We start from the raw sequence: 24,287 nt of genomic DNA, 5'->3' as shown, positions 1-24,287 counted from the left end.
AGATCTATTCACAAATCTCACGCTCTCCCTCCAGGATACTCTGGTTATACTATGTTAGGATTTTGTTATGTACCCCGAAGGGTACAAATTGAAGTAGTGCCTCACAACCCTGTATTAACTAGTTTACGTGTTGTTTACTATCGTTCTCTTGTACTTGGAATCGTATGTATACTTTACAGAGTAGTAATAATTATACTTAAATAATTATTTAGTATGATACTCTTGTATCCAGAAAGTAGTAGTGTATACCATAAACTATATCTGCCATAGTTTATATGATTGTTAATGTAATATCCTGAGATGATAAAACTGTGTATTGAAACCCCAAACTATACCTATTATAGTTTGCATGTGTGCATCTTTGTTAAGTAATCGGTTCCTGTATTGTTCTGAAAACTATGCAATTATAGTTGTGAGTTAAAAACTTCCCTTATGCTTAGCATGTTACAAAAGGGATAAAATATCTAAGTATTTTATAAAATGTGGTGATCTTCTGGTTGTATCAATTGCATAATTTTTAATCCTGATGAAATTTTGTGTATAGAGAGTTCACAAAAACTATTTGTATTTGGCTTGTATTCCCCCTGAAAACGTTAAAATAGTAAAAGCGTAGGGGTATGAACGCACAGTTGGTTGCGTGTATGCCGGATAACGAGACTGGAATGAGGACCCTCGAGTTGTTGTACACGAAGCTAAAAGAATCCTTATGCTCCGCATGTTACAAAAGGGATAAAATATCTATGTATTTTATAAAATGTGGTGATCTAAGTATTTTATAAAATGTGTTGTACACGAAGCTAAAGGAATCCTAATAATAATTAAACACATATGTGCGTATTATTAGAGAAACCATTAATTATAGTGTTGGAAAACACTTGTTTTTGGTTATGGAATATTATCGAGACTCGATCGTAGTGGAAAAAATGGGTTTGCAGCCAAGATTCTTGATGTAGGCTGATTGCGGCCGTAAATGGGATTACGGCCATGAACTGTTCTCGGCCGTGAACAGTTCACTGCCTTTGAAGGGTTACGGTCTTTGAATGGTTCACGGTCTTTTCGTGGTGTTCTTGGTGAAATTATGAAGGTTTGAAGGGTTCACGGCCGTGAACTGATTTCGGCCCTTGAAGATTTGAAGATTTGAAGGGTGTACGGCCGTGAACTCAAGAACAACAATGCTTGGTTTTGATGAAAAGACGGATGTTTGATGCTCCAAAACGTGTTCTAAGGTGGATTGAGTGATAGATGAAGAGAAATCTAGGGTTTTTTGGGTGATGATTTTAGAGAGATTTTAGAGAGAGAAAGTGTATTTCCAGTCAGCAAAGTGTAAATGAGGGGTAGGAACACGTATATATATAGGCTGGGTTCATGGTCAGTTGCGGGGTCCACCAACCGTGATCGGTTTACGGCCGTGATCGGGTTCACGGCCGTGAACACCAGTCAGGCCGGATTTTTGCTGATTTTTGAAGAAAAACTTGGGTTTTCGCGTGATTTTGGTTCCGACTCTTATAAAAACAATCTTCTAAACCATAAGAATTTAACGGAACAAATAAAATTCAAAATTTATTTAACGGAATCGAGCTAACTTTAACGGAAAAAGGTTCGGGTTGTCACATCATCCCCCCGATAGAGGGAATTTCGTCCCGAAATTCTAACATAGAATACAAATCATGGACTCAGAAAAAGATGAGGGTACTTCTGTTGCATTGAATCTTCTCGCTCCCAAGTGAATTCAGGTCCCCGCTTGGCATTCCAGCGGACCTTCACTATCGGTATGCGACTTTGTTTTGTTTGTTTGACTTCCCGATCCATGATTTCGACTGGCTCTTCCACGAAATTAAGATTCTCGTTGATCTCTATCTCATCAAGAGGGATCACAAGGGTTTCATCGGATAAACACTTTTTAAGGTTCGACACGTGGAAGACAGGATGAATGTTGCTAAGCTCTTGGGGTAAACGAAGTTTGTACGCTACTGGACCGATCCTAGCGAGGATCTCGAATGGTCCTATGTATCTCGGATTCAGCTTTCCACGCTTTCCAAAGCGGATCATGCCTTTCCAGGGTGAGACCTTCAATAGAACACGGTCACCAACCCGGAACTCCAAAGGTTTTCGTCTCTTATCGGCGTAGCTCTTTTTTCTATCTCTTGAAGCTTTTAGTCGTTCTCGGATTTGTACTATATTTTCTGTAGTTTCTCGGATGATTTCTGGGCCAGTGAGAGAGCTATCAGGTACTTGACATCTAGCCAACTGTGTGTTACCCACCTCAGCCCAGCACAGAGGGGATCTGCACTTCTTGCCATAGAGGGCTTCAAACGGCGCAGCCTTGATGCTGGTATGATAACTGTTGTTGTAAGAGAACTCAACCAATGGAAAATGGGTATCCCACGACTTACCACAGTCTATAACGCACGCTCTCAGCATGTCTTCTAGGGTTTGAATGGTTCTCTCACTCTGCCCGTAGGTCTGTGGATGGTAAGCTGTGCTCATATCCATCTTAGTTTCAAGAGCTTTCTGTAGTGACTGCCAAAATCTCGAGGTGAATCTGCTATCCCGATCGGAGATAATGGACACAGGCACACCATACAGACGAACTACCTCTTGGAGATAGATTTGTGTCAGTCTCTCCATCTTATATGTTTCTTTGATTGGCAGGAAGTGGTCAGACTTAGTCAATCTGTCGACGATTACCCAGATAGTGTCATGGCCACTTGGGGTCTTGGGCAGTTTGGTAATGAAATCCATCGTGATTCGTTCCCACTTCCACTCAGGTATTTCTGGCTGCTGAAGTAGACCTGAGGGCTTTTGATATTCCACCTTCACCTTGGCGCGAGTTAGGCACTTGCCCACGAAGGTAGCAATTTCTGCTTTCATGTTTGGCCACCAATAGAGCTTTTTGAGATCCAGATACATCTTATCTGAACTTAGGTGAACGGAGTATCTAGTCCGATGAGCTTCGTTCATGACAACTTCTCTATAACCACCGAACTTTGGGGTCCAGATCCGGTTCATGAAATAATAAACTCCGTCTCCCTTGATCTCTAAGTTATTTTCCATTCCCCTCAAGGCTTCATCCAACACATTCTCTGGTTTCAAGGCTTCCAGCTGAGCCTCTCTGATTTTTGTGGACAGGTGGGAATGGATGGTCATTGTAAGTGCCTTCACTCTACGACCTAAATACTCTTTTCGGCTGAGGGCATCAACTACCACATTGGCCTTGTCAGGATGATAGCGTATTTCACACTCATAATCACTGAGTAGCTCTACCCAGCGCCGTTACCTCATGTTCAACTCTTTCTGATCGAAAATGTGTTGTAGGCTCTTATGATCAGTGAAGACAGTGCACTTGGTTCCGTATAGATAATGTCTCCAAATCTTTAATGCGAAAACCACTGCTCCCAACTCCAGGTCGTGAGTTGTATTATTGACTTCGGGTGCTTTCAGTTGTCTCGAGGAATTAGCAATGACTTTTCCTCGTTGCATGAGCACACAACCTACCCCTGATTGGATGCATCGCAGTACACAACGAAGTCCTCCGTCCCTTCTGGAAGAGACAAGATAGGTGCGCTGCATAGAGCCTGCTTCAATGTTTGGAACGCAGTGTCTTGACTTTCTCCCCAACTAAAGGTTACATCTTTCTGAGTCAGGGTGGTTAGAGGCTTAGCAATCCAGGAGAAATTCTGGATAAACCTGCGATAGTAGCCATCGAGACCCAATAATTGAAGGATTTATGTGGGTGTCTTCGGTGCTGACCAATTCTCGATCGCTTTGATTTTGGAAGGGTCCATGTGTATGCCTTCTTCGCTAACCACGTGACCGAGGAAAGTTACTTTTCTGATCCAGAATTCGCACTTTGAGAATTTTGCATATAGTTTCTCCGCCCTTAGAGTTTCTAGCACTAGCCTCAAGTGTTATCTGTGATCTTCCTCACTCCAAGAATAGACAAGTATATCATCTATGAACACTATTACGAACTTGTCTAGGAAAGGGCGGCACACCCGATTCATCAGATCCATGAATACTGCGGGTGCGTTGGTTAGACCAAAGGGCATTAGTACAAACTCGTAGTGACCATATCGAGTCCGGAATGTTGTTTTGGGAACATCACTCTCATGGACTTGTAACTGATGGTACCCTGATCTCATGTCTATCTTTGAGAAGTAGCCGGCTCCTTGGAGTTGATCGAAGAGGTCGTCGATTCTGGGAAGAGGGTAACGGTTTTTGATGGTAAGCTTGTTCAGTTCGCGATAATCTATGCACATCCGAAAGGACCCATCTTTCTTTTTCACAAATAAGAACGGGGCTCCCTAGGGTGAGGAACTTGGTCTGATGAATCCCTTGTTGAGTAGTTCATTAAGTTGGTTGGATAACTCTTGCATTTCTGCCGGCGCTAGACGGTAAGGGGATTTAGCTACAGGGGTAGCTCCGGGGATTAAGTCGATTCAGAACTCAACTTGGCGCTCGGGAGGAATTCCGGGAAGATCTTCGGGGAAGACATCATGAAAGTTGCAGATTTCGGGGATGCTCTCGAGGTCCTTAACTTCCTATTTCTCATTAACGACATGTGCTTGGAATGCATGGCACTCCTTTCGCAGATATTTCTGGGCTTTGATGCATAAAATGATACGAAGGGTAGAACTGAGTTTATCACCATAGATAATAAGGGTTTTGCCAGATGGCAAGTTGAGACGAATGGATTTTTCATAACAAAGGATATCAGCACGATTGGGGCTCAACCAATCCATGCCAATGATGACATCAAAGCTTTTTATGGAAACTGGCATAAGGTCGATTAGAAAAGAATGTTCGTTTAGGGTAAGGGTACAGCCTATGAATACGTCGTTAGTGCTCTCTTTCTTTCCGTTAGCCATCTCGACGGTGAATGTTTCGGTTAAAGGTTGGGATTTATGCTTGAGAAGATGTTTACATGCATGACTAACAAAACTTCTCTCCGCACCACTATCGAAAATAATACATGCATAAGAGTTGTCAAGGAGGAACGTACCCGTAACTACGGTGGGATTAGCGACCGCTTCCTCCTCGCCCATAGCTAGAACCCTCCCCGTGTTGCCAGCTGTTGCTTTTGGGCAATTTCTCTTGAAATGCCCGGTCTCTCCATAGCCATAGCAGGCGTGACCCACAGCCGCTCCAGGAGTCTGATTGGTTGGTTGGACTTGTGTCTTGCAAAAACGAGTTGTGTGTCCCTTCTTACCACAACTGTTGCATTGAAAATCATGGCAGGGTCCGTGATGATGAAAATTGCACTTATCGCACCTTGGAAGAGTACCAGCATATCTACTGGTAGGTGCTTGAGTTGCAGGAACAGCGGCAGGAGTGGTAGCAGCATGAACTGCCACTACTTGTTGTTTCTTGGAGGGCTCCTGCGAAGACTGGCCCTTACACTTGTTACAAAACTTTTTCTTCCCAATACTCGCCTTTGGTGGTTCAGGAACGGCTGCTACTGTTTCATGATCAACCGCGTGATCTATAAGAGTTTGCGCTAGACACTTGGCGTTGTCAAAAGTGGAAGTTTTAGCAGCCAAGACGTTCCCTTGAGTTGGAGGTGTCAATCCCCAAATGTACCTCTCAATTTTCTTGCTTTCCGGGGTGACCATCCCGGGACACAGCAGAGCCAGGTCGCTGAACCTAGCAGTGTACGCAGCAATATCAGAACCCTTCATCTTTTGGTTCTAGAGCTCGTGTTCTAGTTTTTGCATCTCGCCCTGTAACGACCCGAATTTATTGCCGTCATCGATATTACTTTCCGTTAGACAAATATTATATTCATAGGATTATTTTGGTTTTAAGGTTATATAACGAAATAAATTAAAAAAAAGAAAGATGTATTTAACATCTAAAATAATTAATCAATAATTAAGAGAAATATAATTAAATTAAAATGTAATTAGTTTATTAGGGTAAATGGTGTTGGGGGGCCAATGTGTCATAAATGGAAACTAAAAATGTTATGTTGTTAGGGTTAGAGGTGTTTGAAATTTAATCATGGAAGTTTAGGGACTTGATTGGAAAATGGCATTAAAAATCTCATGTATTACATTGGACGTGATTAAGGGGCTTTATGAGGATCAGCCGTTTTGATATCTTGGGGCCATATCAATCGATCAAAATAAATTTCCCCAATTGTTTATGTTGTGTGTCAAGTAGCAAGGAGAAAAAAAACGATCAATCATATTTGGGCGTGAAGTAGTCATCAGCGATTGCTAGGAAAGAAAAAGAAGAAAACCGAACGTGAAGGAGAGGGGAAAAAGGGCTGCGAGTTTTGTGAGTCAATTTGGGGCTAGGAATTGTCCTTGGTATGTCTTTGATTCTTTTCTTTTGAAATTCATTCATCAATTGATGAGAATTGGTTAATAGCATTGTCAATTCCTTTCTTTTTGGTGTTATTGATCATATCATCTTCTTCCTTGCAATCTTTGAATGTTCATATGTTTAATTCTAGTTCTATTGGGTGTAATTTTGATGGTTTATTGCTGTCAAAATTGCTTATGAACACCTTCATTAAGTTTATTGCTCAAGTTTATGTTTTGATCAAAGTTTTGGAGTCACAATTCTTCTTGTTGATTTCTAAAACTTATGTTAAATTCCACCATGAATCAAATGGATATGTTTCTGTGATTAAATCATGCTATTTCTGTTAAGAAGTTAATTTTTACCCTTATAGGTGTTTTTAGTGATGGCTTAATATGTTAAGTGGTCAAAAAACCCTTGAAACCCAAAGCTGGAAAATGCAGCAATAATTACCAATCTGTCCCTGTGTTGGAAAAATTATAGAAAAATAATCAGAAATCGAATTAATGATCTGTAAACTCTCAAAGTTTCCATTTTGAGTCTAGTTTATCCATGAATTTTTCCAGAACCTGTTGTTGCTTCTAACTTAGGTGAAAATCGCCTTTTTCACCAGCTGGTCAGAATTTAGCTGCATTGATAGGCAGATTTGTAAAAATCATATAAAATTGTAGAAAAATCGTTTGGACCTTTAAAAGTACATTCTGAAAAGCTAAAAGTCTGAACTTCTGTAATATGAAATAAAAAACGAAAGTTATACAGGTTCTAAGTTTGCTAAACCAGCTCTAAACAGGTGGCTGTTTTGGGTTCAAAACTAGGAATTTTACTTGTTAATTGATTTATGTGTTTGGCTTATAAACTTGTCATCTTTGGCATTGTAGAACTCCAATAACCTTGTTATTTGAAATTTAATAGGGGCAAGGGTGATACTTCAACCAATACAATATTTGAAGTGTGAGTTGGTCATATTTTTTGGCAAAGGTGAGTCAACTTTGTGGTTTTAAAAGTGCATTGTTAGGAGTATCCCATATCTTAGATGGATTGGGATGAACCTAGTTATCTAGGATGCATGTGCCCTTTTGATGATTGATTGTTATGCCATTATTGTTGAAATGTTTTATGTGTAATGACATCTAGGGTGTTTCATGCTAGACTCTTCCTTGTTTGGTGTGAGATGTGAGTTAGGGTCATGCTAGATTGAGTGAAGTGTATAAACATTATGTGATATGAGCATGTTAATTCTTGTTTGAAAATATTTGTTTAAAATGTTTTAGGACAAGCATGCTAGTGTTGTATTAACTTCATTGATGTGTTGTGTATGGAAGTAGTGTGTAATAACTTCATGAAATTAGATGTTTGCATGAAAATAACCCTTAAAGAGGTAATATGTTAATAAAAGAAAATTCATAATATTTACATGATTACTTGAAAGGGTAAAAGTGTAACTCCTTATTTAATTAATCATTATTAAATTAAAACGGGGAACACACTAGTGGGGCGAAGGGTAGAAACCTAGACATAGGTAAATACCCAATCCGGATATTATGATGGCCTAGTGGGTTGAAAGATACCTATAGGAAAAAGCGCTTAAGCCAACTTTGACGCCGACTGGTTTTTCTAGACAACCACTCGGGACATGGTCTTGGTACACCTTGGTATACCGGGACTGGAGTGATGTTGGTCAAGCGGTGGGACCAGCGCAAACATCACGTGGGATTTGGGAGGTGTATCTGTTGGAATTGGCACCGTTCGTACCAATCCTGAACGACAACGCATGTATACGTATGTGCACAGTCGGAGTAGCGAACGCAGCGCGCCGGGGGTAATGATTACGGGTGAGAGTCGAGCCTCACTTAGTGCATTGGGTCGTGCCGGTCATGTTAGTAGCGAACGGGGTCTAGCTTTGGGGAGGTTTTTGCGGTGAATAAATAGACCCTAACTAGGAGGTAATACTTTAATAATTACAACGATGAGCGGTGAGTGATTATTAATGTAAAGCGGAGAAACAAAATATTATATATTAATATTTAAGCGGTGAGATTAAATTAGTTACAACGGCGTTGAGGAGAGTAACTAATATAACAAGCTCTAACTGAAGAACTAAAATAAATTGAGCTAAACATGTGTTTGTTATGTGGTGTGATGTTGTATGTCTTGCTAGTGAGTCATTGACTGTGTGTGGATGTTTTGTGTGAATCCATCTATGATATGAGTGTTCTCTTAACACTGTACTATATTGACTCACTTAGCTTATGCTAACACTTGTTCTTTGCTTGTTGGTTTCTGTGGAATGGAACAGGTAGCTTGACATGATGCCTTGGTGAGGATGGGAATCTTTGGGTAGTATAATTTAGTATCTTTAGTTATGATACCATTTGGACATGTTGGGTTTTCATCATCATGTTTTTGTGAACTTTATATTTTGATGAGTTTATTTTGACATGAAAGTAACATTGGTGATGTTTCTGAAACAATCATAATAAGTCTTCCGCAACGTATTCTGTTAAATAAGTGTTTTAAAAAAAAAAATTTGGATGAAAAATCGCGATGTTACACGCCCCTCGGGCAATACTCTGCAATCATTAACTCTTTCAAACTCTCCCCGCCCATGGCATTGGCTACCGGCAGAGTTAGGGATTTGACTCGGCTATTCCACCAAGTCAGCGCTCTATCGGTGAAGGTGCAGGCGGCAAACTTCACCTTGCTTGCCTCAGGGCATGCACAGATCTCGAAAATTGATTCGATCTTCTCGAACCAACGAGTTAGGGCAATAACACCTCCATTTTTGTCGAATGATTTGGGTTTAGCGTTCATGAAATCTTTGTAGGAACACTCCTTCGGGTGTCCCTGACCGCCAGCGAGATTGAGGGGATGGGTACCACTTCCTGATTCGCTAGAGCCGCCAGAATTGATCTGCGACATTGCAGCAGCCACATTGGCTGTAACTGCTGCCTGGAACATGACAGGATCGAATTGAGGAGGTGGCGGTGGCGGAGGATCGTTGTTCTTTCTGTTAGGTCTCTTCTTGGGAGGCATCTTTTCTAAAAGATACAAGGGGAAAATGACGATAAGCCTTCTAAATTGGTCAAAAGTCAGATACTTTCGAACAAGATAAATCTTAATCCTACAACGTTAACAGAGATCTACAATAAGGGCTTACTAACATAAACATGGAATTGCAGGTCTTTCATTTGAGAGGATTAGTACTACTTGTAACAATTATGTGCAGTGTTATAAAATACTCCTATAGTATTTTAACTATGTGCTTCATTAGTATAGGATTTGGCGAGTTTTAGACTTGTCGCAACACCACAGTCACTCCCAGACACATGTTGATCATATCTCGGACAAATATAGTTGATCAGGTTATATTGGCCCCACATATGACTACATAACTATCCAGGTTTAACCGTAGTGCCCAACTCGCCCTAAATACTTTTATGTAATTCTTACTACGTTATTGCTTCTTGTAAGTATGTGTACTTGTATACTTCTTGTAAAATACTTATATTTTAAAGTATACTTTTAGTTTCAGAGCACTTCGACCCCTTTAGTGTTTATAGTTGTATACCATGTAAGGTTCGGTATACTTAGTTCATTATAAACAACAGCTCTGATACTAATCTGTCACACCCCCAAACCGACATGGCGGAAACGTTCGGGGGTGGAGGACGTCATGTGTAGTATCACAACAATTGCATCATAGTAATCAAAGTAAACACAACCATTACATTAGATAAGTAAAATATTTACATCTGTTTGATACATATTTATATACACCAAAAGTATAGCAAAATATAAAAAGATGTGACTCTATACGCTCCGTCTTCTCAAAAGCTGTTGGAGCACCTGTCTATTGATTTCCTGAGAATACAAGCGGTTTTGAAAAGAGTATCAACATAAAGCTGGTGAGTTCATAAGCAATGTTTTTGGTAATGAAAACCTGTTGATGAATCTGAGAAATTGTTTGTATGTTTCCAATAAAATCCAATTTTTTCTTTTATAAAAGCGTGATAACACCAGTTCCTTCTATGACCACTTAGTTCATGCTAGTTATGTATAAACCAATATCGAACAAACAATTGATTACGTGGATCTGCCCTAGGCCCACAACCAAACAAGGAATAGGAAATGAGGCGGAAACCACACATTCCACAATATATCGAATATTCTTCATACATAACCCGGGTGCATAAACTAAGGAATCATAGAATTAACTCTGAATGTTTGTTACTGTATCCTGATGTAATATATGAAAAATGTTAGTTTGTATGCTTGATTACTACCAGATGTATTGTATGGTGAATTCTGTATGAAAACCTCTATATAGAATGTTCTGTATGAAAAACCCTGGCTACCACCAATATGTATAGCAGTTTCATTAATTAAAATAAAACTGTGTGTTTTATCCCCTGGAATCCTCCAGTATATTGTATAGTAGTTCTATTAATGAAAGTAAAACTAATTGAAGAAATGAATCCCATAAACAAATGGTTAGTTTATAATGTTGTGAGTCGTATAACCATGCTTGATATGACCTAGTGACCTCTACGACGTTCTTCAAGTGTTGGAAATTATGACATTTGTCACCCCAGGCATGCCTGCCTAACTGTAGCTAGCAGTTAAGGTGTGTGATTTTCAGTCCCGAATAGATCTATTCACAAATCTCACGCTCTCCCTCCAGGATACTCTGGTTATACTATGTTAGGATTTTGTTATGTACCCCGAAGGGTACAAATTGAAGTAGTGCCTCACAACCCTATATTAACTAGTTTACGTGTTGTTTACTATCGTTCTCTTGTACTTGGAATCGTATGTATACTTTACAGAGTAGTAATACTTATACTTAAATAATTATTTAGTATGATACTCTTGTATCCAGAAAGTAGTAGTGTATACCATAAACTATGTCTGCCATAGTTTATATGATTGTTAATGTAATATCCTGAGTAGATAAAACTGTGTATTGAAACCCCAAACTATACCTATTATAGTTTGCATGTGTGCATCTTTGTTAAGTAATCGGTTCCTGTATTGTTCTGAAAACTATGCAATTATAGTTGTGAGTTGAAAACTTCCTTTATGCTTAGCATGTTACAAAAGGGATAAAATATCTAAGTATTTTATAAAATGTGGTGATCTTCTGGTTGTATCAATTGCATAATTTTTAATCCTGATGAAATTTTGTGTATAGAGAGTTCACAAAAACTATTTGTATTTCGCTTGTATTCCCCCTGAAAACGTTAAAATAGTAAAAGCGTAGGGGTATGAACGCACAGTTGGTTGCGTGTATGCCAAATAACGAGATTGGAATGAGGACCCTCGAGTTGTTGTACACGAAGCTAAAAGAATCCTAATAATAATTAAACACATATGTGCATATTATTAGCGAAACCATTAACTATAGTGTTGGAAAAAACTTGTTTTTGGTTAAGGAATGTTACTGAGACTCGATCGTAGTGGAAAAAAATGCGTTTGCAGCCAAGATTCTCGATGTAGGCTGATTGCGGCCGTAAAGGGGATTACGGCCGTGAACTGTTCTCGGCCTTGAACGGTTCACTTCCTTTGAAGGGTTACGGTCTTTGAATGGTTCACGGTCTGTTCTTGGTGTTCTTGATGAAATTATGAAGGTTTGAAGGGTTCACGGGCGTGAACTGATTTCGGCCCTTGAAGATTTGAAGATTTGAAGGGTGTACGGTCGTGAACTCAAGAACAGCAATGCTTGGTTTTGATGAAAATACGGATGTTTGATGCTCCAAAACGTGTTCTAAGGTGGATTGAGTGATAGATGAAGAGAAATCTAGGGTTTTTTGGGTGATGATTTTAGAGAGAGAAAGTGTGTTTCCGGCCAGCAAAGTGTAAATGAGGGGTAGGAACACGTATATATCATGGTTGCAGAAATCGGGATTAATCGACGATTAATCGTGGATTAATCGTTTGACGTTCTCCAACCGTCGAGGATTAGGGTATTAATCGGAAATTTAGGATTAATCGGGTTTGGCGGGATTAATCGGTCTTGGCGGGATTAATCGGTAAAACAAAGTCAAAAAAGTCAAAAACAAAGTCAAAAAAAGTCCAAAAAAATTAAAAATTTTAATTTTTTTTAAAAAAATCAACTTTTTTTTTTACTCCAAAATTTTCAAATTTTCAAAATTTCAAATATTATACCAAAATGTTCATATTTTCAAATTTTCAAATTACAAAATTTCTTATTTTCTAATTTTGAAGTCCTTGTTTTTCTTATGATATATTAATATCTGATTAATTTTAATATTTTATTAATAATCTATGGTCTCTGATTAATCCACGATTAATCCTCGCCAAGACCGATTAATCCCTTAACACCGGTCGACCGTCGAGCTACCGTCGAGCGATTTTTACAACCTTGGTATATATATAGAGGCTGGGTTCATGGTCGGTGGTGGGGTCCACCAACCGTGATCGGTTTACGGCCGTGATCGGGTTCACGACCGTGAACACCAGTCAGGATGGATTTTTGCTGATTTTTGAAGAAAAACTCGGGTTTTCATGTGATTTTGGTTCCGACTCTTATAAAAACGATCTTCTAAACCATAAGAATTTAACGGAACAAATAAAATTCGAAATTTATTTAACGGAATCGAGCTAACTTTAACGGAAAAAGGTTCGGGTTGTCACATGTACATCCTCGTCTCTGACTCTCATCTGATGATATCCTGAACGCAAATCGATCTTGGAAAACCAAGATGCCCCCTTCAACTAATCGAAAAGTTCGTCCATTCTCGGGAGTGGGTAACGGTTCTTCACCATTACCTTGTTCAGCTCCCGGTAGTCTATACACATCCGATGCGACTCGTCCTTCTTCTTCACAAACATGATCGGGGGTCCCCAAGGCGAACTGCTCAGCCTAATAAATCCCTTATCTAACAACTCCTGCAGCTGTGTAGACAACTCCTGCATCTCGGGAGGAGCCAACCGATATGGTGCCTTGGCTATCGGAGCCGCACCAGGGACTAGGTCGATCCTGAACTCCCCCTGCATACTGGGGCACTAGTAAGGCCCTATCCCTGAACTTGGTGGTAATCTCCACCACCGACTCAGTCGTTTGCCTCATATCCATAAACTCCCAGGCCAGCTGCTGAAGCTCCACAGCCGGCGCAAACTCAGCCCTAAACCTGGTCACAAAATCCGACCAGGTCATAACCTCAATGGCTGGGGCTCCCAATGTGTCACTGACCGCCTCCCACCAATCTCGAGCTCGGTCCCTCAAACATCCTGCAACATACCGAACCTTCGACCCCTCAGGGCAGAAACTCGTCAACTGAGCAGACTCCATGTCTGGAATCCACCTCCTGGCCACAATGGGTTCCTTCACCCCGTGGAAGTATGGCGCACCACTTCCCCTGAAATCCTTGAAGGAGAGTGTGTGTGTCCCTGACTGGCCAGATTCCATGTCGCTCCTGAACGCCCTGATATGATCCTCCATCAGCTCAATGATCCCTTCCTTGATCGACCCGAAAATCATCGGGGTCGACTCAAGGATGCCTCTCGTAATCTCGGATGCGATGAACTCGCGCAGTCCGTCATCGACTGGCTCGAAACTCGAACCCGAACTTGATCCTGACCCAGACCCTGAACCTCCTGTTCCGTGACGTGTAATCACCATTCTAAAACAAAACACATAATCGTCAGGGTCAGACATAACCTCGAGAGGTATCACACACTCTACAAGTTCCCTGGTTCTATCTCAGCCCTCCTTGACTCGAGTACGGATCCTATGCTTTCAGTAGTACGGGCCCATACTACCTTCAACATCTATCCGTACTTTCCTGAAGGATTGCCTTGACTTCACCAAGTCCCTTCTACTACTATCGTTCTACATACTATTCTCATCCTAGGCTTACCCTACGGTAATCTCCTACCCACTCTCCACCATCAGCTGCGTAAGAAGTCCATGCTATCTCTCCCTAACTAGCTCGCGAATACCATTACATATCACTAGACCAGATAATTCTTCGAATGAGAGGTCCTACCCTACAACGGTTAGACTCAAACGAGAGCTGCGAAATAGGGCTAGACCTAACCTTCTGAAATTATTTAGTCCTTGTAATATGTAACTTAACGTATTCGTTTACTAATTAATTAAAGATAACTAGAACTCCTAAAAGCACAAAGCAAGTAGCATTCGGGCTTTGAGTAACCAAACCAAGCATATCCTATTCACGCCATCATATTACTGACTAATCAGTTCTAGCATAAGCACATATAGAAGGCACATAAGGCATCTTCCTAGATCCTTAGCCTAATCTAGCATGCAGTTCTCATACACATAAAGCAGACATATAAGGCATCTTTCCTAGATCCTTAGCCCTAATCTAGCATGCAATTCTCATAATCATATTATATATCATATCAACATGTATGGGTATCTTGGGGAAAACTTATTTGAGCTCGGCCGATTGCACGCATCACACTTCTTTTTCTTTCTCAAAATCTTAATTTTTAATTCTTAGAAAATTTGTTTTTGTAAAAACTTTTCAAATCCTCGGTTTGAGTCCAGACACCCCCGAAGGTGTGTCCGAATCCCTCAAACCAAGGCTCTTATACCAATTTGTAACATCCCAAAAATCATGACCAAAAATTTCATTTTTGATATAACGATTCATAAAACAATTTATAGAAAACATCATCGAGTTATTTCATTTCATAAAATCCATAAATCATATGTCTCAAAAGCATGTCATAATATGGTAACAATGTTAGAGTACAAATCCCTAGAATCTCATATGCGGAAAATCGTATGTGTGATGCGCTGCAGTCATGCCGGCTCCTTCCCATTCGAAGAAGAGGTACCTGAAACCAAAATTGTAAACCGTAAGCACGAAGCTTAGTGATTTCCCCCATCATACCCAATACCATACAATAACATATTGTCGGACATATCTGGGTGTCCGACCTACCCTGCTGAGCATACCGAGGTGCTCAACCTACCCCTGTTAGGCATACCGAGGTGCCTAACCTACCCCTGTCAGACATACCGGGGTGTCCGACCTACCCCTCCGGTTTATCTCAACCGGTTATGGGGACTATTTCACCCCTAACACTATCACATAATAACATAACATAAACATACTGTCAGGCATACCGGGGTGCCCGACCTACCCCTCGGGTCCTTTCGACCGAATACGGGGACTATTCCCCCTACTACCACTATCATGTGACATCATACCAGGCTAGCACATAAAACATAACAGATAGTGGCATACCAGACAATTATCACAAAGACAATCATCTAACAAACAACTCCTACTAGTGGCCCGACATTGTGGCCTTAGACCCAATTCTACTGGAAGGTAACTCACCTCGAGTGTCGTGTAGTAGCTGAACTGTCCTCGGCTATGGGATCAACTCCTCTCAAACTCCTACACATAACAATCTCCTTTAATTACTCTTTCATACTCATAACCCCTTTATGGGTCAACTCTGGTCAATGGCCAAAGTCAAAGTCAACATCCTGGTTGACTCAACTCGCCGAGTTGGTCCATCAACTCGTCGAGTTCCATAATCCATAAAATCCTGAAATCTCAATCCTACTCGTTGATTCCTTTCATGAACTCGTCAATTTCATCCTCATAGCACAGTCGGAACCTTTTACCCACAACTCGTCGAGTCTCTCCTTGAACTCGTCGAGCCTCAATCTTCATAACCCAAACCATGGCCAACTCGCTGAGTCATCTTCTAGACTCAACGAGTTTCCTCAGTAACAGAAAAGGTTAGGGGGACCACGACCCAACTCGCCGAGTCGTATGAACGACTCGTCGAGTCCCCCTATAGTCTAAATCCATACAGTCGTTTCTAGTTGGGCTTACTGCATTCAAATCATAGATCTGGTTTCCTAGGGTCGATGTATCACATAAATTTTCTTACTTCACGTCCATGCATGGGTTATTTAGCTCAAGAAGCCCTAAAAAGTGGTTCACAAGTTGCATGGGACTCCCATGGCCATAAAGTTGGCACCTTTATGCCATGGAGTCCCTCAAAGGCTCCAGATCTGATGTCATGACTCCAAAACATGCTTGCATCCATGAATGGTTCCGAAATATACTCTTTAAAGCCCTAAACTACTCCATAAAGAGATCTAGTAAATGAATAGTCAATGTATAGACTTTATACCTCAGATGAGTCAGAAATGCAGGACAACTCTCAGATATACTGGCTTCCTCTCGAATCCTCAAGCTTCTCCTTCCTTCTCAAGTTTCAAAATCACCAAGAACATGCAATAATGGATAAAAAACACTCAAAGGTGGATTAGGGTTTCGTAGCTAGGGTTTGGGGTGATGGAGGCTGCAAATGAGGCCACCCTTAGAAGGTTAAGGTGCTTAAATAGGGTGCAAACCCTGAAAATTAGGGTTTCACTCTGGCAGCCTTACTTGTCGAGTCGAGGGTTTCACTCCCGCGTCCAAAAATCTCATTCCTACTCGACGAGTTTGGGGCCTCCAACTCGTCGAGTCCCTCTGCAAAAATGAATAATATTAAATAAAATACATACTAGGAACCGGGTGTTACAAGGACTGTACACACTCATCAACAACATTGAGGATTTCACATTCATTATACTACTCTGATTTTTAATAATTGTAATTAGGAACAGATGGCTTTCTTAAATTGGTTTTACAATTGGAAAGTTTTACTTTAAATAAAATGAAAATTTTCAGTCGTGAAAACGGGACCTTACACTTTGTTGTCTAATTTAGCAGTTATATTTGTAATTATAGTTATAGACTTATCAAATAGGGAGACTGTTGGATTAGGTGTCTAAGCCAATAATTGAATTTGTATATACTTGAGTTATTAGCAAAGTCCTTTTGGGTTGCCCTCAAACATAGTAATTGAATAAGATGACTTTTAGAGAGGGAGAATGATTTATTGATTTATTATATGATTAATAAATAGCAATAAATGAATTTATTAATATGTTATGAAAATAATATATTAATCAGAAATAGTAATATTTAATTAAGACTTAATAAGAAATTAATTAGAATTAATTTTGGGATTAATTGGATTAATTAAAAGTGCTGGGGTCTAATTGAAATTGTTCAATAGTTGAGCAAGAGTTTCCAGAACCTTCATCCTATGGAGGTGGATGGTTTCTGGATGAATATTCTAGGGTTTCTAGAATATCCTTATAGATAATTAGGGAGTAGATAGTTACCTAATTTGAGATATTAATATAATATTCAAATTAGGGTTATCTAGGGTTTCGCAATTCAAGTATAAATAGACTCTTATAGCTACAATTTTCAGCCACTTGATTATTCCAAGAGATAGCAAAAAATTCACCATCCCCTCTCCTCTCACTTTAAGCCTCCTTTTTGCTAGGGTTGGGTGTGAACCATTAGAGGCACAATATTTATGGTGCTAGTTTTCAAGAAACTACAAGAAGGATTGTTTGATTGTTTACTACAATAATCAAGAGGTATGTTTTCTTCTGTTAATTTCGAAATTACCTAGGGTCATAGGGTTATTGGTTTTCAATAGAATGTTACTTCAATAGATTTATGACTAGATCTAATAGGTTGTATGTACCCTTAAGTGTATAAGGATTTATCTGCGTTATTGCATGTAAACCCATCAATAAATCAAATAGTGAATTTCACTCTTTTCTTCACACCTCTTCATCCAATCTATTCCAAAACCCTCCCAAGGTCCCAAAGCCTTTTTCTAGAACTTCCTAAGTGTTAGTAGCGAAGCTTTGGAGCGTCAGAGAGCCCCGGGAAATAGAGCTTTTGGTTTAGAAGTTCTGCCTGCGTAAAGTTCGGTTTTTCGCTAAACCACCTGTAAGTTGTGTTATGCTTACCGTGCTTTAAGTATAATTTATGTTTAACTTCATTATAGTTATTATGAACCTATAAACAAGATTCACTAGTGATTCCAAGCCATTATACTGATTGATCTACTTACGGGGATGATGGCAAGACTAGATTTAGTGAGGTGTTTAAAGTGGGCTTTCCAAACAGTATACTTTGTATACCAAACAGACGCTATCTCCGATATGATCTTACATGGTTGTCCCTTATCAGCTATAAATCATTAGACTTTGATTAATGATGAATCTAGACTAATAATTAGTTGTAAGAAATATTAGACTAAGACTTAGTGATACCGATACTAGGTTACGCCAAAGGAAAAGACAGTTGCTAGCAGCGAAGCGTTGTCTAAGTTTCGAGTCATCACTTTAACAATTGAGTGCATAGTTACTTTCATATTACACATAGATATGAAGTATTTAAGATAATTACATGCTAGATGTGCATATTATTTGTGTTCCTGATATCTATTCTAGATGAACGATTTATACTTTTACTCGATTTAAAATGTATATGTATTTTTATACCTATAAATATATTGGGTAAAGATGGGTAGATGAAAGATGATATAGATGATGAGATATGAAAGATGAAATAGATGATGAGAGATGAAAGATGAAATAGATGATGAGAGGCCTTGACTTTAAAGATGACGTCATCTAGCAGAGTATAGATGACAACCACAGACTATTCTAGATAGTCCAGTGGAACGCTAGCAGACTCGTAACCTGTAGGTGTTTTTGAACCATGTATTCATCAGATGTACTCTGAAAACCCATTGACATGTATTGTGGGTGGACTCCCTAAAATAATACTGTCAATAAACAAGATGACCCCTAGGATAAATCCTTAGTAATATCTATAAAAGAAAACCTACTGATAAGTATCATGGAGGAATCCCTGAACTAGTAATGTCAGCATAGATGATCCTTAGGGTAGATCTTTAAGAAAAAAGAAGATAATGGGGATGAGAAATTAGGTTAATTGTTTGATGATTAAACATATTATTAGTATTATTGTGGGTTGAAAATCCTATGTACTCACCAGGTTTTCCATCCTGGCCCACTTAGTTTATTGTATCATAGGTAGTGATATAAAAGATACATTCTGCTGAGAGATTTGAGGAGTATTAGACCACTAGTTTAATTATTGTAAGGCTTTTAATATTTCGTAATGCTTATGTTTCTGTATTGACGATGACATCCCAATGCTTTAATATAAATAAAATACATTTCTTCTGAAATGTTTTGATAATATCATTATCATGTTTTTGTGAACAAATTCAGCAATATTATTCCTCAAAAAGGATACTCTGATTTTAAATAATCATAAACAAATCGGTCTTTTTTGGTCATCAAATTGGAGATGTCACAGAAAGCGGATTATGAAACTTATGTGTAACCTAAAAGCCCAATGTACTCGACCTAGGTAGGGAGTACTCGACTAAAGTAAATTGTAGAGTAACTAATTTTAGAGAAATTTTATACATCACAAATATCATAAGGTGATCAATTTCATAATAAATTAGAAAAACACAATAAAAATATATATGTTTGAATGTTAAATTGGTTTTATAATTAAACATTTTAGTCTTGAAATTCTTGAAGATGATACTGAGAGAGGTGAAAACATCGACGATACGTTTATCCAATATATTTACTTTAATTTTAATTTTAGAAGAGTAAATTACACGAATGGTCCCTATGGTTTGAGGTAATTTGCGCGTTTAGTCCCTAACTTATTTTTTTAACTCGGAAGGTCCCTACTATTTGTTTTTGTTACGCGCTTGGTCCCTATTGTTTGTTTTTGTTACACGTTTGGTCCCTATCTTACCTAAAAAAACTATTATTTAAATATGAAAAAATGGTGGGATAGGTAACGTAAGGTGAGGGGTGCGGTTGGAGGTGTGTTTATTTAAATAAATTAAAAAATCAAGGGAAAAATAGTATTTTTAGGTAAGATAGGGACCAAACGTGTAACAAAAACAAACAGTAGGGACCTTCCGAGTTAAAAAAATAAGTTAGGGACCAAACACGCAAATTACCCTAAACCATAGGGACCATTCGTGTAATTTACTCATTTTAGAATGATATATACAGTATACAATATACATATTAATCTTGAAGTTCTTGCGATTTTCTCATTTTTAAGTCAATTTTGATCTTTTGACCGATTTGACCCGAGTTGTCCTAAGTTTGATTGAGTTGGTCTGAGTCCGAGTAGTTTTGACCGATTTCCTTTTACTCGCCTTAGTCTAACATTGATTACCGAGTACTCGTCGAGGTGGTCGAGTTTTGCAATAATGGTTAATAGTATGAATTCAACTTTTTGAAAATGGACATGTTCTCACCGATTGCTAAACCAAGATATATAAATGGGAAAGAAGCGGATTATGAAACTTATGTGTAAGTTTGTTTAATTTAATATGTAAATTAGTAAAATTACTGTGTAAGTTTGCAATACAAATTTATGAATCTCATGTTTAACACATCATAAATTTCATGTTTGTTAACTTTTCTTTATAAGTGTACGTCTTATATTTTTTATTAATGAGGTGATGGGTACATATTCAACACATGGATCATGCATTAATGAATTATAATGTGTTTCGACCCAAAATTCAAATTGGAATAAACTGAATCGAGGCTTTCTTGGGCATGTCTTCAAAATGATACGGCGATGATTTCGAAGTAGACAATGTTCAAGGAAGATTGATTTGCTATTTATAAGACCTTGCTGACCGTGAGGCTCTTTTAGAATATTAAATATTATCATTAACCATCCTAATATTATAAAAAGTAATGTCCCTAAAATAATCTGATGGACGTGCTTCCTTCTTATATTCTCATCATATACATATATATTTGTAGGAAATCAAGTGTTACCATGATGTACCAACAAAAATCATACCATAATCTTTTACATTTGTAGATCTTTATGATACAACACAAAAACATTTAAACACCTGAACAACCATAAATCATAAAAACCTTAAAAGACCAATCTACAACATTGAAGTCACAACTAGAAAAACAACAACAGTAAAACTAATGGTGATTGTGTTCAAGCTACCTGCATTTTTTGATGCATTGACCCGTGCAGTAGGAGAGTACTGGGGGATGGTGGAATTAGGAGGTGTCGTGGTTGGCGTGGTTGTGGTCGAGGAATTGGTCGGAAGTGTGGTTGCACCACCGGTAGTGGGAGCATCCGCGGGCGGGCTTAGGGCGGGGGCCGGTGCAGTAGCTAGAGGACCCTAATCAATATATATGTAATAGAAGTTAAGGCTAAATGCAAACTAAATAAATAAAACAATGTACTTTCATTTATGTGTTTCTTATATGTATCATTATGCTTTCATTTTTTCTATTCAAGGATTGGATTTTCAAAATTTCTCTTATTTGTACTTCTTTATTGAAAAACTATACTTTGAAAATCTACTAAGGATGGCTTTGATAAAACTAGTTTGTCGCTGGTAGCCGAAAGGTAAAACTTTTGTCCGGTATAAGTAGTTGTAAACTTTTAGATAAGTGAAATCAGATAAAACTACAAGTTAAAAACTTCTAAAAGTTAAGATCTCTAAAACTAAAAGTTTCAAGTTTGAACTCCCAAAATCTAAAAGTTCAAAACTGCTAAAGCTCACTACCCAACATATCCTAAGTTATAACAATAACAATTCATTTGTATTAGGATAACTTCAATAAGATGTTAACCTTACCTGACCAGTTTTGGAGAGTCCGATATCATATATTGACGTTAAATCTGTTTTATAGATCCCAAAATATCGTTCTGAACCCGCACCAGGTTTTAAATCCTCATCATATAATGCAAATAGATACGTATCAATGGATTTCCCAGGCATCAATGGAGTTCCGACCATGGATCTAAGATGAGCAACCAAGTTGCCATTGTAAGCCTTCGCATTCTCAATGGTTGCACCATGCTCAGTATCGCCGCCTTTATATGGCCAACCTGTCTCAGCAACCACAATCTCAACATCTGGAAAGGTCATGGCGTTCAATGCCGATCTCACTGCATCCACCTTCATAAAGTGGTCAAACATAGACTCATAAGTCATATAATAACCACGAACATACGGTAAAATAAATGTTTGGAAGCTTTATAAAATAAAGGGTACATTCAAAAAATAATAAAGTAATAAAAGGATTTGATTATTTTATTGATGTAAACGAATTGTTTTTTTATGTATTTATAATTTTTTTAAAATTATATTAGCAACACTATGAAGTCTTTTCTTTTTACAAATAATAGCTTCATTTAACCTAAGACTCTAGAAATATAATTTTCATTTTACTCATAATATCAACACATGTATGACTTTTTTTTATCAATGGAATATATATATATATATATATATATATATATATATAGTTCTTGTATAAAAAAATATAATATATGTAGATAGTTAGGAAATGGTTTAAATAAGAACCACAAAAAAATGTTAGAAACTATGAGAACGTGATATTGAAAATATTAAACTATGAATACTGTAAAAAGAATATATTGTGGTATTATTGTTAAATATATTGTAAAAGAATATATTGTGGTATTATTCACAATTTAATATAAGACCCATATTACAGTCCTTGAGTTTAGAGTTTACTACTATTTTCATAGTTCTAACATTTTTTAGGTTTTAATTTCAATTTTTCACTAGATAGTTATTATTGTTAAATACATTGTTATTACAAATAAATTATATATATGTTTTTCATAGCAAAACTCAAGTTGGCATTTCTTTACGATTTTTCCAAAACTAAATATTAGATTAGATTAAAAAATATATTTAATATTATTGAAACAAAGGTACGAGTATTATTTTTAATTAATAAATGAATAGTCGGTGTACGTCATTGTAGTGTATACTTGTTGTGGGCTAAGTACGTGGCGCACGTTCCGGCGAAACTTGAGCCAATTTTCAAATTAAAACAGAAAAAAGAAAAAAAAGATGCAGATGCTAACCGTGTCCTGAAACAATTTAAATTTAAACTCACCTGAGCATCAAACATATTCATATACTTCACATTCGTGCCGGAATCCGGCCGGCCGGCGTTCGGCTCAAACAGGCAAAATGCCAGAGTATCAGGCCGCGGATCACTCTGGTAAGCAAAGTAAGGATAAGGATTGATCATGAATGGCGAAGCAGTTGCTTTGTTAAACTCCAAAAATCCCTTCAACAAAGCCTCATATTTTGGATCAAATCTTCCGGCAGACGGCGGCTCCGATTGTCCCAACACCGACATCGGGTGCACCGTTGACACCTTTATCTTCCCACCCAATGAAGCCGCTTCAAGGGCGTTTTGGAGATTTTGCATCGCCGGCAACAGTTGTGTCTTCAGGTTCTCGTCGGGGTAGTAGAGGACCTCGTTGCCGACGTTGATGATGATGATCTTACTCGCCGGATAGTATGGTGATACATTAGAACTAATCCATCCTTTTGCAAAGTTCAAGTCGGCTGCCAACGCCGGAATATCACTGTTGGAAGTACCGATTGTGATGCCGATGCCGGTGTTGGCTAAAGCTTTGATGATGCCTGCGTCGACTCCGTACATCCTTACTTTCCCGATTGAAGTGGATTGAAGTAGCTTCGCGGTGGCTGACGGCGGTGGAAGGTTGTCGGCGGTGACGCCATAATTTACTCCGATATATGATTGCGATCCTAATTAAGTTATAAAATCGAACATACAAACAAATATCAGCGAAAACCCATATTCGTTACACTAATCGATTTCTTGAAACAGTTTCATAGTAAGTATTACATGACCCTCAAAAGAAATTGAAAAATTGGGAGTTTGAGAAGCTTACTGACGACGGCTGCGGTGTTTAGGAGGAGGAGGAGGAAGAAGGAGGTGGTGGTTGTTGAAGGCGGAGACGCCATGATTAGGAGCTTTGAGGCACCTTATTCACGTGTGTGTTTTTGAAGAGAAAGAGAGGGACAAAAATGGAAAATGGGTTACTTAAGGACTACGGTCGGCAACATGGGAAGCGTCATTGGTTTAGGTTAATGTTTTTTTGTTTCGTATGAAATTAAATTTAGTGACTTTTTTGTTTTAACGTGTATATTTGTAAAGTTGAATTTGAGAAAATACAGTGGAAAAGACATCTTAAAAAATATGT

General features: G+C 38.4%; 1 protein-coding gene across 1 annotated transcript; it reads right to left on the bottom strand.

The window, feature by feature from the left end:
- Window positions 1–21,044: 21,044 nt before the first annotated feature.
- Window positions 21,045–24,177, bottom strand: LOC145108393 (Glycosyl hydrolase family 17 protein). Its single transcript, XM_079045414.1, has 4 exons — window positions 23,976–24,177; window positions 23,165–23,829; window positions 21,868–22,191; window positions 21,045–21,405 (listed from the first exon to the last, which is right to left on the bottom strand). Exons 1-4 carry the CDS (start codon window positions 24,046–24,048, stop codon window positions 21,157–21,159), a joined length of 1,311 nt encoding a protein of 436 aa, XP_078901540.1. The 5' UTR covers window positions 24,049–24,177; the 3' UTR covers window positions 21,045–21,156.
- Between the last annotated feature and the right edge of the window lie 110 nt (window positions 24,178–24,287).

This window comes from Lactuca virosa, chromosome 4 (genome assembly GCF_052849685.1).
Source record: "Lactuca virosa cultivar CGN04683 chromosome 4, Lactuca_virosa_CGN04683_v6, whole genome shotgun sequence".
In the NCBI taxonomy this organism is placed as follows: Eukaryota; Viridiplantae; Streptophyta; class Magnoliopsida; order Asterales; family Asteraceae; genus Lactuca; species Lactuca virosa.
Note: the sequence above shows the minus strand (reverse complement) of the source record. Positions and strands in the feature narration are given on the sequence as shown.